General features: G+C 31.8%; 1 protein-coding gene across 1 annotated transcript in view; it reads right to left on the bottom strand.

The window, feature by feature from the left end:
• LOC140054176 (uncharacterized) overlaps window positions 1-19792 on the bottom strand; it is a 106908-nt gene that overhangs the window by 23338 nt on the left and 63778 nt on the right. The window contains exon 33 of the mRNA XM_072099068.1: window positions 14420-14552. Within this exon, the coding sequence (XP_071955169.1) occupies window positions 14420-14552 (133 nt within the window). The remainder of the gene's footprint in view (window positions 1-14419; window positions 14553-19792) is intronic.

Below are 19792 nucleotides of genomic sequence, written 5' to 3'. Positions count from 1 at the left end.
CCATTTACATTGCCAGTTGCAGGCCTTGTCTTTTTGTAAAATTGTAGGTGTGCTACAAATTGCACTCTCAATACATTCAGGGGTATTTTGGTGTGTAGAAGTTTACCAAATTTAAGTTGTGTTGTAAATCACACTCCTCAAGGGCAGTTTAGGAGTGTGTTAGGTGAGTGGTCGCACTCACCTCACCTCAAAGGAAAAGGCCAGCAAAAGGCTGGCCTAGATCAATGAAAACACCTGAATCGAACTTATTCAATATCTCCTTTACGCAATAAAAATAAGCAAATGAATCAAAGATAATTGAACCTGGGACAAACATCACATTATACACACTTAACACTCCAGAATAACAAATTGCTTGAAACAGGTGGTGAAATTGATAGTTGCCTATCCTTGATTCATGAATATTCATGAGGTATATACAGCCATGAATTAACATTCATCATAATAAACAATTTTTCTTGATTAGCTTTCTATCATAGTATGCAAATTAATTATATTATGACATAGTTTATTTGGTCATGCATCACACAAAAGGTTGTTTATTATTAGGTAATGAAGAAGTTAGTAAATAAGAAGATAAAAATAGAAAATGATGATTCCAAGAAAAATTTAATGTGATGAATGTAAACAGATGAAACATGTATTATTAAAGTATGAATGTATGTCAACATTGTAATTTCTATACAGTGAGTCATTGACACAATACATCTGTATCTGTACAGTAAGAGCAGTATATTGGCACAGTCATTGACACAATACATCTGTATCTGTACAGTAAGAGCAGTATATGGGCACAGTCATTGACACAATACATCTGTATCTGTACAGTAAGAGCAGTATATGGGCACAGTCATTGACACAATACATCTGTATCTGTACAGTAAGAGCAGTATATGGGCACAGTCATTGACACAATACATCTGTATCTGTACAGTAAGAGCAGTATATTGGCACAGTCATTGACACAATACATCTGTATCTGTACAGTAAGAGCAGTATATTGGCACAGTCATTGACACAATACATCTGTATCTGTATAGTAAGAGCAGTATATTGGCACAGTCATTGACACAATACATCTGTATCTGTACAGTAAGAGCAGTATATTGGCACAGTCATTGACACAATACATCTGTATCTGTACAGTAAGAGCAGTATATTGGCACAGTCATTGACACAATACATCTGTATCTGTACAGTAAGAGCAGTATATGGGCACAGTCATTGACACAATACATCTGTATCTGTACAGTAAGAGCAGTATATGGGCACAGTCATTGACACAATACATCTGTATCTGTACAGTAAGAGCAGTATATTGGCACAGTCATTGACACAATACATCTGTATCTGTACAGTAAGAGCAGTATATTGGCACAGTCATTGACACAATACATCTGTATCTGTACAGTAAGAGCAGTATATTGGCACAGTCATTGACACAATACATCTGTATCTGTACAGTAAGAGCAGTATATTGGCACAGTCATTGACACAATACATCTGTATCTGTACAGTAAGAGCAGTATATGGGCACAGTCATTGACACAATACATCTGTATCTGTACAGTAAGAGCAGTATATTGGCACAGTCATTGACACAATACATCTGTATCTGTACAGTAAGAGCAGTATATGGGCACAGTCATTGACACAATACATCTGTATCTGTACAGTAAGAGCAGTATATTGGCACAGTCATTGACACAATACATCTGTATCTGTACAGTAAGAGCAGTATATTGGCACAGTCATTGACACAATACATCTGTATCTGTACAGTAAGAGCAGTATATTGGCACAGTCATTGACACAATACATCTGTGTCTGTACAGTAAGAGCAGTATATTGGCACAGTCATTGACACAATACATCTGTATCTGTACAGTAAGAGCAGTATATTGGCACAGTCATTGACTTGACACAATACATCTGTATCTGTACAGTAAGAGCAGTATATTGGCACAGTCATTGACACAATACATCTGTATCTGTACAGTAAGAGCAGTATATGGGCACAGTCATTGACACAATACATCTGTATCTGTACAGTAAGAGCAGTATATGGGCACAGTCATTGACACAATACATCTGTATCTGTACAGTAAGAGCAGTATATTGGCACAGTCATTGACACAATACATCTGTATCTGTACAGTAAGAGCAGTATATTGGCACAGTCATTGACACAATACATCTGTATCTGTACAGTAAGAGCAGTATATTGGCACAGTCATTGACACAATACATCTGTATCTGTACAGTAAGAGCAGTATATTGGCACAGTCATTGACACAATACATCTGTATCTGTACAGTAAGAGCAGTATATTGGCACAGTCATTGACACAATACATCTGTATCTGTACAGTAAGAGCAGTATATGGGCACAGTCATTGACACAATACATCTGTATCTGTACAGTAAGAGCAGTATATTGGCACAGTCATTGACACAATACATCTGTATCTGTACAGTAAGAGCAGTATATTGGCACAGTCATTGACACAATACATCTGTATCTGTACAGTAAGAGCAGTATATTGGCACAGTCATTGACACAATACATCTGTATCTGTACAGTAAGAGCAGTATATGGGCACAGTCATTGACACAATACATCTGTATCTGTACAGTAAGAGCAGTATATGGGCACAGTCATTGACACAATACATCTGTATCTGTACAGTAAGAGCAGTATATTGGCACAGTCATTGACACAATACATCTGTATCTGTACAGTAAGAGCAGTATATTGGCACAGTCATTGACACAATACATCTGTATCTGTACAGTAAGAGCAGTATATTGGCACAGTCATTGACACAATACATCTGTATCTGTACAGTAAGAGCAGTATATTGGCACAGTCATTGACACAATACATCTGTATCTGTACAGCAAGTGCAGTATATTGGCACAGTCATTGACACAATACATCTGTATCTGTACAGTAAGAGCAGTATATTGGCACAGTCATTGACACAATACATCTGTATCTGTACAGTAAGAGCAGTATATTGGCACAGTCATTGACACAATACATCTGTATCTGTACAGTAAGAGCAGTATATGGGCACAGTCATTGACACAATACATCTGTATCTGTACAGTAAGAGCAGTATATTGGCACAGTCATTGACACAATACATCTGTATCTGTACAGTAAGAGCAGTATATGGGCACAGTCATTGACACAATACATCTGTATCTGTACAGCAAGTGCAGTATATTGGCACAGTCATTGACATAATACATCTGTATCTGTACAGCAAGTGCAGTATATTGGCACAGTCATTGACACAATACATCTGTATCTGTACAGTAAGAGCAGTATATTGGCACAGTCATTGACACAATACATCTGTATCTGTACAGTAAGAGCAGTATATTGGCACAGTCATTGACACAATACATCTGTATCTGTACAGTAAGAGCAGTATATTGGCACAGTCATTGACACAATACATCTGTATCTGTACAGTAAGAGCAGTATATTGGCACAGTCATTGACACAATACATCTGTATCTGTACAGTAAGAGCAGTATATTGGCACATCATCATACTATTCACTAAGATTAAGAATGCAACAGACTCGCCACAACAGTGCTACAGAACGGGGTTTTTTTTTCAACTTTTTTCAACTTTAAATTTATGAAAAAGGGATTTTATATTTATTTATTTAAAGTCACATTCAACAGAGGGAAACCTCTTTTTAAAATGTCAATACAAATTGTTTTTTTTTATTACAAAAAAAATATCGCAGATTCTACAAAAACATTGATAGCTATCAGACAAGGGGACAATGGAATTATCTTTTTCAACACAATTATTAAAAATTAAACTGATATGAGAAATTAATCCATTTTTGTAGCATGTTGGCAAAAGGGACAATGGAATTATCTTTTTCAACACAATTATTAAAAATTAAACTGATATGAGAAATTAATCCATTTTTGTAGCATGTTGGCAAAAGGAACAAAAGATTACATTTAGAATTATGAGTACAACATCCAACAGCTTCTAACATGAAAGAAGAATGAGATAAAATCACAATAGAATAGATAGAATATTAAATTACTTATTAAAAAGTAAACCGATATGAGAAATTAATCCATTTTTGTAGTATTAATGGAAAACTGAACAGACAAAAGATTACATTTAGAATTATGAGTACAACATTCAACAGGTTCTAACATGAAAGGAGAATGAGATAAAATCACAATAGAATAGATAGAATATTAAATTAATTATTAAAAAGTAAACTGACAAGAGAAATTAATCCATTTTTGTAGCATTATGGCAAAAGGAACAAAAGATTACATTTAGAATTATAAGTACAACATCCAACAGCTTCATGAAAGAAGAATGAGATAAAATCACAATAGAATAGATAAAATATTAATGTTTTTTATTGTCTTCAAACTTACATCTGCATCATCAGAAAAAAATGTTTTTGAATTCATTGATCTATATATTTAGAATCATTAACGAATCTGCAATAAATAAGTTATTGTCATTTTCAATTTAAATTTTTGCTTCTTCTTCCTTTTAAGGGTAATTACTGTTTTTAGGTATGTAATTTTATGGTCGATTTTGTATGCCATTGTTGTTCTGTACCCAGAGGTTAACAGTGGTTGTCTAGTGAACGTCTTACAAATATAAAAAGATGACAAATTACGATCACTATGACATAATGACACTTTAGACAATTCATGTTTAAAGATTCCTCTATTTATTAAGGTGGAATTACTGACGAATTGCGGATGCATCTTAAGCAGAATCAGAAATTTGTTTCAACAGCCAAAAACAATAAATGGCTGAAAAATTACAGAAAACAATAGCTACAGTACTTATTTACATTGATTATGTCTTTTCTTATTTTGAGACAAATAAATGTATGAATTTTAACAACTGTCATCTGTTGGTTAAAAAAAATGTGTAAATTTGTGTATGATTTTCATAGATCTACCATGTTTTATGCTTAAATTAGAAGAGTTCCAATAGGTTGTTTTAAATATAATGCATAATATAGAACAATAGGTGAGAGGCTTCATTGAAATAAAAGAATTAGAAGGCATAAACATCAACTAGTTTACTAGTGTTTTGTGGTACTTGTCATTTCCTGTTACTAAAATTTACCAGCATTTACCAACAGTGATTGTAACAAATAAAACTTAGACTGTGATATTTTTGGCAGTAGACATGTATCAGTATTTTTTTTCAGTATTTTAAATCTTGAATTATATAGTTTCATTTATGTATTTAGTGAAAATCTGTTTTTTGAAAATTCCTACTTTACTGTATGTCTGATTTTGTATTCAGATGACACAATTAAGACTACTAAAGTCTTAATCTACACTATCAAACTGACAAAACAATGTGCCCATATGATGTCATATCACTACCATATTTGGTCCTTTCCATGATTTCATGTACATGTCAATAAGTGGAATCAATAACAAAAATAGTAGCATAGATTAATTAGAATATTAAATTATAGGCCTGCCACCTGTACATCAATGCAATAAGAATTCCATCAGAATATTAAATTATAGGCATGCCACCTGTACATCAATGCAATAAGAATCCCATCAGAATATTAAATTATAGGCCTCATGCCACCTGTACATCAATGCAATAAGAATCCCATCAGAATATTAAATTATAGGCCTCATGCCACCTGTACATCAATGCAATAAGAATACCATCAGAATATTAAATTATCGGCCTGCCACCTGTACATCAATGCAATAAGAATCCCATCAGAATATTAAATTATAGGCCTGCCACCTGTACATCAATGCAATAAGAATCCCATCAGAATATTAAATTATAGGCCTGCCACCTGTACATCAATGCAATAAGAATCCCATTCAATTCTATCTTCGATAAATTTATAAATCAATCAAGTAATTTTTTTTTTTTATTGATTACATGGTCAAAATCAATCTATATATCTGTTCTTTTCGGTAAACATTAAGAATTTTCTACAGTCAACTGTGCACTTGAATAGAATAAGAATTGCAGTATCAAACACAAGGCTGATAAAGTATAATTTTGCATAATTAGTGTCACTATTGATATAATGTACCAAACATTATATTGCAACACATTATATTAAATAAACAGTGCTTGCAAAATCGCAACAACAATTTTGCATCGGGCATGCACATTTTAAAGTCACTCATTCCTTCCTCTTTAAATCTGTATAATTATTACGAAGAGCTTGGTAGTAGAATTGACAGCCATCAACATTGGGACAAATTGGCAAATACGTAAATAATATTGAATAAAAAGATCCTATGGAGTGTCTCTTGAATAACTAAACACTCCTTAATTTCTTCTTTATTGTCGAGCTAAACAAATAATTTGTTACAATCGTTTTTGTTGAATGAATAATCGTATTTAAAATAACCACTAAAAATCGATAATTCACAGTTTGTAAACTGCACGTACTGTACATGTTCTTTACTATTTAACCTTATTAACCTTACAGCATAAAAAAGTTGATTTACAACGTACAATTAAATTTAATTACAAATTTACCATAAGATTTACATATATTTGTTGTCCATTCATTATAATTAACATTTAGTATTTCACGATAAAGATTGTTTTTAGGGCCAAGGTGGAATTTTTCATAAATTTAACATAACAATATACAAATTTTGACATTCAATTGTTCAAAACTAATTGTTCTAAACAGTTATTTGCTGTGAAGGTTGAAAATTAAAAAAAGGTTATGTTACTACTTTCTGAATCAAACAAATGCAAATATTTTCAAATAGCACTCTGGTAATTTATTCTTCGGTTGATACGATTAGGGGGATTTAAACAAATTTGAAAGGAAACCATTACATCTAAACGTTTAAGAAATGACTTATTAAAAGGGCAATGGTTTTCTCTTGTACCTACTAAACTTAAATAGAATCGGCAGAACTTTCATAGTTGCCATAACAACGAGATAAACATACAATAATCACATTCAAATAATTCAATTTGATAACATTTTAAAAGAATTGTATAAAAAATATTCTAGACATTGTGTCTGGGCTGTTTAAGCATAAATGTTGAACTAAAACTGTGAGCATTACTTATTTTTTATTATGTGACTTTAAAAGCATAACGTTTAAACATTACTTAATACTATACATCAATAAAATGGTTTTCAAACAAACTTATATCAATGTAATGTTGCTATATAAAAAAAAACAAGTTATTATTATTAGTTTAATACATGCAAAGGTTAACCAAAAGAATAAGAGGTTTCCCTTCACTCCATACTTCCAAGTTCTTAAGTTCAACTATGCATATTTTTTATTTATTTTTATCTATTTTATTATGACAGTTTTGCAGAAACAGAAACATAGCCGTTAAGGCTAGTGGCTTATTTAGCAGTCTCCTTAAAGTACCATTCTCTACTATTTTTAGATCTAATTTAAGGTCACAAACTAAATGTAAAAATTAAATACTATATGGTCCTAATGCGATAACTTTTTTCATCTTTAAATTGTTAAAAATGTGAAAAATAAGTCGATTCTAATAGCATAAGAGGCCCGCATTGCGCACAGATTGATATTTTTTCATTTTTTCTTCTTAAGCCTCTTTTGTATATTATATACAAGAATTGAAATGTATTCAAAAATGTACAATTCAGAATCCTCAATGTACTTGCAATTAAATTAACTAATTCATTTTTATTGCATTGGTTAATTTAAAATAAATGATTTTCGTTTCAAATAACTTCTCACTTCAAACTGTAAAAAGAGACGCTTTTGAATATATATCATATTTCCAGAAATTAAATTGATATGCATTATTAGAAATATTGTTTACTGAAAGTGTGGTCCGGATATAATTTCTCTTTTCTGTCTTTTTCCCCTTTCAAAACTCTGTGTTTCTAAGCAGTTAACTGATACATCAATTTAACGTTTTGCTTTAATTATAGCGACTAAAGTATACAAATATTATTTAAATAACCTATATTTTTCAAAGGTTAATAATTTAACAAGCAAAATAAAAAAAATGCAAACCTTTCATAACATTTTAATAAAACAACATAAATACAGGGACATAAATCAATGAGAATAGTCCGAATGTTATTATAACTTTACATTACGTCATGATGAATATTATCAGCGATTCATTTCAATGAACAACATGAATAGAGATCAATGCGGTGAAATGTTAAATCACATTTATGATGAAGTGCTCAGGTTAACGGTAAAGACGACAGAAATCCCTCTCAGGGATCATTCAAAGATTCAATCAAAACAGTTATTTTCTATCATTTTCTGTATAAACAACAGAACGTTTTCAAAGAAATATATAAATCATACACTGGGCTCATAGAATTAGTTGCCTTTGGTCCTGGGCCGACCACACATTTACAAGGAACAAACTAAAATTATTAAAATGGCCGGTCCTGATGAGCAATGAAAGGGATAATGAAAAAAAGAATGTTTCGTATCAATTCAATTCAATTCATTTATTTTCCAGAAGACATATAAAACATATAATACAATTAAAAATACCAAATACAAGAAAACTGGCACCAGTCTGGCGGATTGTAGAAAAGTGACTAAGTCACTATGTGAGTACTCTCCTTCTGGTGCAGTCAAAAACAACAGGTATCAGTGTGGAATACAGCAGGATAGTCTGGTCTTGATCAGATGTTTGATCATTCCGGCTGCCATATGTATCGAAAACCAAGAAATTGAAAGGGCAACCAAATCTATTGGGTGCTCTCAAGGCAACAAAAAAACTTATACCCGGCATGCTATACATTATAATGATAATGTAATCTGCAATTAGCAGAATGAAATTAAATTTGTACAGTACATACATGAGATCCTGTCATGGAGTGAATATAGAGAACTTTTTGCTTTTTGGATTCAATTCCTACATTTCTCATTCCTACCAATCAGCACAATTATTACAGTAAGTTAGAGTTTCCTACAGTACATCCCCAGCCTACCCTTGATCAAAAGTATGATCAGATCCTGATATAACATACATATGTATGTTGTGAGGGGCACAACATGTAGTGGATTACTTTTACACATACGTTGATCAATTTGCATAATCACAGTAAAAAAACTATGTATAGTCAAATAAACTCATAGATTATGAGGGCTGGCATTTATCAATCTTTTTGCTTAAGATAGTTTATACAAGAAATATTTCTTACAAAAAACGCCGCGTAACTTTTTGACTGGACAGTTGTAAGAACAGTCTTCATTAATTTAATATAATAGGTCGGCCAATCAAAACGCAAGTAAACAATTGGGACTTTACTTGTGATTTATGTCATTGGCCTGTCAGCACAGTCGTTTCTTTCTAGAATTAAACGCACAAACTTGTATTGGGAATAATTTATGTTTATGTGGTTATTACTATCGCATTTAGGTATTGATAATAATAATAATATGGCTTTTGAATATATAATTACTGTCTGTAGATATAACATTTATACATTTTCGGTTCGCGATGAAAAGTTATATGAATGGATTTGTAATAGGTATTTATAATAATAGTATATGGGTTGTATTATTGCTAAGCTATCACCAAATCGCGTTATACCATTATTTCTCAGGGTTTTTTGTACCATTGATCAATACCAAACGCTTATCGGTATTATAGTTTTTAATGAATCATTACATTAATAAAAATACCCAATTAAATCAATGGCGTCAGTCCAATTCTGACTTATGTTTAGATCACATAGTTCTGTGTCTACACTGTCCCCCTCTGATGCATTTGTTTTTATTGTACCTTTTTAATAAATTATTATATGTTTAGGCCTAATCACCCAAATTTAATGAAACGGTCAGATTCCGATTTCAATTGAACGAAAGTAGTACTGTATTTATTATTCATTGATAAGCCAAGGGTCCCATGGCGTTAGCCGATATCTTGAGCATTTGACTTGTGTGTCAACCTGTAACACAAATCATTCTTCAAAATTTAAAAAAAGAACCTCACACGTCTTTTTTTGTGAGTGATACACTATGGATATGCCCACGGAAATAATATGTGGACATTGCAAACAATCATAGGCCTACAGTAACAAACATAACATGGCTAATAAGCATAACATTCAGACTTGTTTGTTTTCTAGTGGATTTTTATTTACTTTAGCATGTAGAATAAAACTAGTAACAGTGGCTCTGATTATCCTTGATGTTATCACGTCTAATAATAAAATATTTTGTTGTTGATAAGCCCAATTTTTCAGCCTTGATTTTACATTTTCAACGAAAGTATTTATTTGTTGATAAGCCCAATTTTGCAGTCTTAATAATGACCCTTCCACAGTGCATTTTACATGATATTGACCGAGGGTTTTTACACTTCTATAGCCACTGATCAATACCACAATTAATGTACTGTTTTAAATGAATATTGAAATGTTTCAACATACCCAATTCAAAAAAACGGTCCGTTTTCGAGTTCAATCTTTTGATTAGAGAGGTTGGAGTTTCTTTTTCTCATTCTCACAGATTTCCTCATCTTTATCATTTCAAATTAATTAATTAAATTTCAGTATATCACCGGGCGGTTTAGAATTAATGTTCTGTGCCTGATTTGTTTATATATATAAAAGTATCTCTTCTGAGATCCCGCCTCGTGAATAAAAATACTGTAAGATGAGGGCGTATCAATTTGATCTCTGGTGCGCGTGCGTACAACTGAGGACTAGTGCTGTTCCGCCGTACCACGCAGAGAATGTTAAAGAGTCGCTATCCAATCGAGTTCGAACAATACCATGAGAGCCCCAGTGGTCTAATGGTTAGGACATCTGCATATCAAGCAGGCGGTCCGAGTTCGAGTCTCGGTTGGGGCGACTTTTTCTCATTCTCACAGATTTCCTCATCTTTATCGTTTAAAATTAATTAATTAAATTTCAGTATATCACCGGGCGGTTTAGAATTAATGTTCTGTGCCTGATTTGTTTATATATATATATATATATATATATATATATAAATATAATATTAAGTATAATTATGAATTCACCAACACTTTCAGGCCCAATAACAATGATCCCGGGCCCGAGTTTTTGTAGACCGGACTTCCATGCACAGCCACATGTTAAGGAATATGATTTTAATATGGTTCGAAATGATATTATACAACAACGATTAGACAGCAACTGTGCAAGAGTCTAACTAATAAAATCGGACTGATCAATTAATTGAACATTTACAGCATAAGGCCCATACACTAGGACGATAACGATCGACGATAAATAGACAAATGTGCATTTTTAATACATAAACCAAAAGAAATATAAACAATTCCTTTGATGAAAATTATATTTTCACACAAGTTTCTTTAGGACTTTAAGATTGAAGAAAAAATCCACAAAATATGGTTATTGTGCTTAAATGCCTTTAAGAAAAATCATTAACTTGCTCAACAATTTTAAGATGCTTTATTTTGCTAGCTATAAAGTTTGATAAATCTGTGCCCAGTTGTTTTTTCAAGCCCCTAATGCTGAAAAAGAAATCCTCATTTCCATTACATATCAATACTACTAATATTTTCCTCTCAACTTGGTGATGTTGATGATGATTATGTAAACTTTTCACCTTCAGTAAAGTACTGTCATTGATATATTGTAGTGCTATTGTTGTGTACGGGTAATTGAACAGTTTCTAATTATGACACTATAAACAATAGAAATTTATTGAAATTTCCCACCACCCTCTCCCTAAAAAAAACAAACCAACACCGATTTTTAGAGTACAGTAGAACATTTGGGACACCTCTATTAAAGGGACACCCCTACCAAGGGGATACTTTATCATGAAATGGAATACGGTAAATAATATGTTTTAACACTAAATCCAACATGTATTTAGGGGACACCCACACCTATCAGGGAGACAAGTTGTCTCCTTGATGTGTTCTTGCTATAGTAGTTGCTATCTACCAATTAATTCTTCCTTGAATTGAATTATGTTAAAGATGTATTGTCCCCCAAAAACATGAAAAATGAAGATGAAATAAATTAGACTTTGAATAGGTTATTTTGGAGTTTTAATCAAGCTAATCACGTCTGTAGAAAAAAAAGAAAGGAAATAATGTTTTCACTTATAAAATGACAAAATAAATGGTTAAATTCAACCAAAAATCCATTGGCTGGCAGCCAATTTGAATATTTTTATTTTTATTTTTTCAAAATAGATAACTATTATGTGACATTAAAATGGCATATTCAACAACAAAAATTTCAATTTATAATTATTTTTTCGGGGGAACAATACATCTTTAAAACCTTGTTTTTTGATATTATCAATTAGAAAAACAACTTAATTTGAAAACTATTAAAAACGCTCCGTTAACTTCTAAATCAAACCCACCACCTTTGAACTGTCCCTTAATTGTGTTTATCCACTAAATAAAAACGTTTGGCTACTTACAGTATTAACTATTGCTAAAAGAAAAGAGTGTGACGACTAAAACATAAACAACTAGTATTTAACTACCGATAAGCAATTATCATGTACGAGGACGATTGTTAATCCCTGGACGCCGCCCAATGGGATTAAGGCATTTAAAATGAGAGTTATTTCATTGGCTACCTAACTAATACCGTCGTATAATGGTATTATATCAAATCTGACCTACTTCTATCCTATAACACATTACCTAATATGATTAAAAGACATTATATAGTAACACAGTAGCAAGCTACTTTTGTTGTACGTCGAATCAATTTGGACATAGAATACTACTCAGGCCAAGACTGAAGAGCAAATACTAGGGCATGACCAAATAGGGCATGACCAAATAGGGCATGACCAAATAGGGCATGACCAAATAGGGCATGACAACTTAAATCTAGCTACAATATGGACAATCAAGACTAAAAAGAAAAAAATTGTAAAAACTAAAATCTCTATATTACTTTAATAGGAACAAGGTTGCTTTTGAGATAGAGCATGAAATCTCAAATAAAATCCAATACTATTACTAGGGGTATATTCATGGCATCTCATTGTCTAGTCATGTATTTAAAACAAAATGATTGCACTGCACACCACTGCACACGTTAAAAGTATACATGGCTAAATGCTTTATTCAATAGTCTATAGGTTAACGTAAATTTTAGTTTCCAGAACAATAATTATAATTCAAATATAAAAAATCCATATTTTATATTAACAAATACATGTTTGTCATTGTAAAACTATTAAATTTGAATATCACAATATTTAAATAAACTATAATCTTAAAATGTTTTAATGCTAAGTAAAGACATTTACAATATATCATGAGAGAATTATTATACCAGATCTTTTTAAATACTGTATGTAAATTATACCGTTTTATTCTCTGCAATATATATTTGTATACTACAGTACATTTTTTTTATTATGCGTAACTATTGAGATGGATCAAAATTATACTTAGAATAGCAAGGTTGATAAAAGATATCAAGCATAAAATATTAAATCAAATAAGGCCATGGTTGTTGAGATCATGAAATCTAAAAAAATAGCTACAATAGTGGTGACTAGGCTGAAACAAGAAAATTATGAAATCTATCTGTACAATAATGACAAGTTCTGAAGAAATAGAGCATGAACTCTTAAACGTAGCAAAATACCGAGGAGAAGGTTGCCAAGAAACAATATTTCTTAATAGAAGTTTATAAAGCATTGTATTTCAGGTCCCAACATGACTTTACTCAATGCTTACATATGTCAGATGCATGCAAATAGCATGCCAGACAATTTAAAAACCAAGAAGTAATACATTATATTACATGGCCTATGTAAATACGTGAACACAATTGGTTGAAACTGCATCACATGACTACCACTGTGAGGATCGTAAATTGTATATTTCCTCGAGTATGATGATATTGACTGAGTGATTTTCTCGTGATTAGCGTGTCACTGTCATTAAACATATAAAATCCAGCAAATTCTCGAGGAGTTTGATATTGACTGTGTTATTTAGTGAGAACTCGCGTTGGCAATAAATAAATAAAAGTCACCTATTGGGACTCAAACTCACAAAGATTAGCCCACATCATCACGAGACAGCATTTTACATGCCGCGCATGTAAATAATTACTATTATCCGGGAAATATATATTCCCTAGAGCAAAATATCATTCCCTCGGGGATGTCAAATCTTATATTTCACCTCTAAGCAGGCAATATCCAATATTGCCTGCTTAGATACAATACAGTGGAACCCCCAATAAGGGCCCAAACAAAGTGTCCCTCTGGGGCGGTGTCCCTCTGGGGTGGTGTCCCTTGAATATATTTAGTATTTCCTTGAATAAAGGGTTTACTGTTTGTACCTAAAACAAAATAATAAAATAAAAATTCAATTCATTGTTTATCTGGTTTTGAAAGATGTGCGATTCTGAGGTTTAAAAAAAATGAATTCTCACCTATCAAGAGTAACTCTTTCTGCGGTTCCAAAGTCAACATACTGGACGGTAATACTATTTGGAGGAGAAATCTTCAGGATTTTTGCACGGTACCATTGATTGTCTTGTCCATACAAACCGGCACAGCACAAACCTAATATTGAAAAAAAAATAATAATATTTCTAGAAATTACTGCATATATTTCTAGTCAGTGAAGAACTGTTTTTTGCTATCTGAAAATACATTGTAAAAGATGCTGGAGAATTGAATATGCACAAAAGACGTTTAAAAACTAAATACTCTGCTGTAAGTTTGGTTAAGACAGCAACTAAAAGGTAAAACAAAGGTCCTAAAACTTTACTAGAAAATAAGTAAATTTGATTAGGCCCTCTACGGACCCATGGCAGGCAGCAGTGCAGAGCATACCCAGATCAGACTACACTTTCTGAATAGTATTCAAAGTTATTTAACATGCACTTGCGTACAAGGACCAACAGTTTTATGTCCCCTCAGAAGGATGAGATATAATTACAATTGTATTTTATCAAAATATGATTAATGCCAACATTATTTATATATTATTATATTGTTTTCCTAAGGGTTGAAAATTAGTTCATAATTGTGTTCCGCATAGAAAATCATCTTAAAATTTGTCCCACCCCTGTATACATGGGACCAACAGCTTACGTCAAAAGGATGAGATACAATTAAATTTGTATTTTACAATAGAAATGCAATATGCATATTCATCAATATGCGATGTTTCAGAAATACAATATATTTTTTTTTCTAAAGGGTTGAAAATTAGTTCATTTATTTGTTCTGCATGGAAAATAATCTTACAATTTGTCTCTCCACTGTATTTTGTATTTTAATTATTTTTTGTTTGTGCATGGAAAATAAAACAAACTGAATAATCATGAGAAAACCAAACTAAGAAAGGCTGCGAAACTACGACAGTATAAATTACACTATTTATATTCAGTACGCGCCATTAGTCGATATAATTATATTAATTACCCAACGTCAATGACTCAATGTATATTTTGTTTATACATAACAGGTAGCAAGAATGAATTCAGTGTTTAATATCTGGTTACAGTATCACAAACAGCAATCAATTATCCAAATGCATGATAATCATGAGTTCAATGGAATGGAAATTTGGTAAAATCAGTTTGTTGTTAAATTAATTTATTCTTCAGTTACTAATTTCATTTTAACAAAAAATTCACAAGCACTAAAAACAGATGGTATATACTCATTCATTCATTCATTCAATCTTTTATTTCGGAATATTTTGCCATACAATACAAAGAAGACAAAACAAATATAAAAGGCAAGGAAAGACCAAACAGGTGCTAATTGGTCAACCGAGAAAAGTAAAATTACATATAAATTAATTAAACAAGACTATACTAATTACTACTACTCATAATAATGATGGCATTCCACCTGGAGAGCATCTCTGACTTGGTTGAGACTAAAACATTTGCACTTGAATTGATTGATTTTCATAAAAAATTCATAAAAAGAAGGAATTCTACATTCCGTAAACATGAGGCTAGCACTACTAATACAATACATCACATAGACCACAGTGTATGAAGCGCTTCACATTATTACAAGTCATTTTTTTATCAAACACATATGGAACAAACCATAGTGTTGCAGCTACTAATTAGCTCAGTTGTATTTGACTTTAATACCAGGTACCTATTTAGATACCTGGGAGGAAAGAGGAAAATGTAAATGTCTTGCCTAAGGACACTTAAAAGCAATGTGATTAGTGTTGGAATCAAACTCCTGATCGCAACGGCCAACACACTGTGCCACATGCCTGTAAATTATATTCTAAAGATCCTAAAAACAAGAGAGCATATCAAATATTTTAGAGAAAATCTTCTTTAATTATAATTAACAATTAATTTTGTATTTTACATTGAGGATAACACTGTCTGGCTCTGAAGCTGGTTCATTATACACAAATAAAAACAATATTTCATCTATCAAATTATTCACTTTTTAAAGCATTGCCAGCAACATCAACAATTATTTCTTTTTTTTAAACCTATCCCCAGTAGATCTAAAAATAAATTTATAGTGATAATAATGTTATGGACCAGAAAGAAAAATGAATATATGTAGATTTGACCGATGTCTCTAGAGCATAGTATGTTTTCAATCTGGACTTCCAATTGCGTCACATTTACACTGCCTATTCCCTTGTCATGTCTACATGGTTATAAAGTTATTTAACTGTAAATTGGAGAAGAAATTCTATTTCCCTCCCTTTATAAATATTTTACTGTATTTCATTTTGATTCAGCTCAGTCCAGGTATTAGGAACAACTCTGGTTGAACTTTCTATTTGTGGGGGATAAATATCACCGAGCGAGAAATACTAGTAAGCACAGTTGAAAACAATTGCATTTGTTAACAATGTTCTATGTTGAGCAGAAATAGGAAAATGTTAATGGTTAAAAAAGGTTTACCCATGTGTTTCTGTAAGATCTTGTGGCAGTATTCACCATTCACACTTAGGCTATTAAGGAAACCCTTAACATTAACAAATATTTCCTATCTAAGTAAATACAATTTGAATTGAATTGAATCATGTGAAGTACCTATATATTTATGGGAAATATCACACTTGATTGTGTGATTGAGAAATATGGCAAGACCTTTAGAAAAATAGGCAAGACTGTTTGGTACATGATTTAAGAAAGTCTGAAGCCTAGGCCGCCTAGACTCAGAAAACAGGAAGACAGAATGAAATACCAAAATAGTAACCAAAACAATTTTGGCATCTATTTATTTATTTTTGTGTAGGGAAGGGGAGGGGTCAATTGATGCCATACCTATGATGATACCAATTATAATCATTCTTAGTTCAATATAAATAATCCAATTTTAAATTTAGTATTCATTGATGTTATGTACTATTGTATAAACAGGAGGCTAAGAAACGACCATTTCTTTCATTTAATGATATAAACAATTGTATACATCATAAATCTAATTTCAAAGATATAAACAATATACATAGTAAAACCCTAAAACCTGTGTCGACGTGAGGAGCCAGGACACACATCCTAATATCTCTGCAAGCGAACAATGAATCAACATGATTTACTTGGTCGGCCAATGTTAATCAAAGGCTCCCTAATGTCTAAAATGATGGTTCCCAATACAATTGTTGAAATTGATAAAACATGCACATAATACTTATTTAAATTATAATTTTTTTAAGTCATGTCGAGTGGGAAAGCAGGGGTAGCACAAACGATAGTCATATAATCGGCACAGGTTCAAGGCCCTCCTTGACCATGGTTCTTTTGGTAAATGATAGTAGAAAACAGTCCAGTATATATATATCTTGTGTACTGTAAAGAGCCTAGGGCACATTTCGGAAAAGTCGGGGTGGGGGATCATTATACAGTAAAGACAACAACCTGTCTTAATATGTATACACAAGTGGTTTTTTTTTTCTGAAAATAAATACTTTAAACAACTTATTTGTTGTGATTTCTGTTTGTAAAACTGAATGGATTACGATGAGCTTGTGTAATCCAAGGTCTGTTTTGTCAATTACTCTCAAATCACACTTCAAATACTTTCGCTAATACTCATTTAAATCTAACTGATCTTGAAGTATCTGCCGATTCAAAGCATGTTTAAATGAATTTCGTATTTTGTCAGCTTTATTAAGTCAATTTATTAATGTTAAATAAATGCATTTGTGAAAACGAAAATATTCTTCAATTCATGTTCTAAACATTAAGCATAGATAAATGTATATTGAACAAATCAGAAATGGAAAAGTAGAGGGCTCCTGCAGAAAAAGATAAATATAAGAAATCCCATTAACAAAATAAAATATATAAAAACACAATGACCAACCCCTATGAAGGGGACATTTTCCCATGAAAAAAACTAGGGGAAACATGTTTTAACACTTATGGCCAACACCTATTCAGGGGACATTTTCTCGTGAAACAAACAAGGGGCAACATAATTAGGTTTAACACTTTAAACTTTGTTGGGTCACAAAGCTGTCCCTTTACTATGATTCTACTGTGTAACAGTGTATATCTTTCCAATTTATTTTTATGAATTCTATTAATAGTATTAACTTCATACTACAACAAGTCATCGACATAGCAATGTTTAAATCAACTACAGCATGCACTCTGCAAATACTAATTACCTATTATAGCAATTTTCAGCTCATCTCCAATCATAAAAGAGCCAACTATTATTATATCTTCGATATATAATGACATAATGACGACGACACAAAGTCATTAGACAAATGCTCTTATATTTTCTCAATATTATTTTGTAAATGGAAAAAACGAAATTTAGATTATAGAAGGCATCCTTGGCTCTAATTAAATTTATTACTTTTTTATGTACTTTTTTTATTTTCTATTACTACAGTATAAACTAGAAAGCCACTCCAAGAGTGCATACCTCCGCCTACTGTAAAATTCTCCTACATAAGATTTCTCCGGTAAAAGAAAAATATAAATATATATGTGTGTCTTAATGCCGTTTGTGATTTGGGCTAAATTCACTACAAGCATGTGTATGCGAGTTTGGTGTAATGGTTATGTATTAACAAGCCTTTCAATTAACAATAGCTTCAGTTGGCTAAACAATAGAACAGCAAAGCGAAAATCAAACAAGTGAATTTGAAAAGAAATAGGTTTTTAAAACTACTCGCATCAAACAACGTGCACATTAAATCAAATTATGTTTTAAAATTACAAATCACAAATTATAACTCTTGCCTCTTGTACAAACATTTTTTGGGCAAGTAGTTCGAGAAAATGCAATTTTAGTTTACTTGTTACTTTAAGACTGCTCGCCGGCTTTTGAAAATTCCTGTCCTATTTTTTAACACTAGCAGGTCTGAAAAGTATACTAAAAAGTAGTCCAGAATTGGGACCATGGTCCCAAAATTTAATGGAATGGTCCTTGACCACATATCTATATGTATATTCATTTTGGTAAAGATTACTTTTGAGTAATCCTGCTAACAAACAAACACACACACGCTACCGATTACATACCTCCTTGGCGGAGGTAAACAATATTATTATAAATTGAAGATTTTAAAATGGAAGGGGAAATATGTTTACACTACATTCAACACCTATATATTAATTTAGTGGATATACAGCTATTAAAAAATGTATTGTCCCCCAAAACATGAAAAATGAAGGTTAATAAAATAAGAATTTGATTAGGCCATTTTGTAGTTTTAATAAAGAAGTTGATCACCCCAATGGCTGGATATTTTTGCTTTCAATTTTAGTTGTTTCCGGTAAATAATTTTTTTAAAATAAATTTCAATACATTTGAGCATTTAAGGTACTTTACTACTG

The sequence above is a fragment of the Antedon mediterranea genome, chromosome 7, assembly GCF_964355755.1.
Source record: "Antedon mediterranea chromosome 7, ecAntMedi1.1, whole genome shotgun sequence".
NCBI lineage: Eukaryota > Metazoa > Echinodermata > Crinoidea > Comatulida > Antedonidae > Antedon > Antedon mediterranea.
This window is presented reverse-complemented; position numbering and strand designations above follow the sequence as displayed.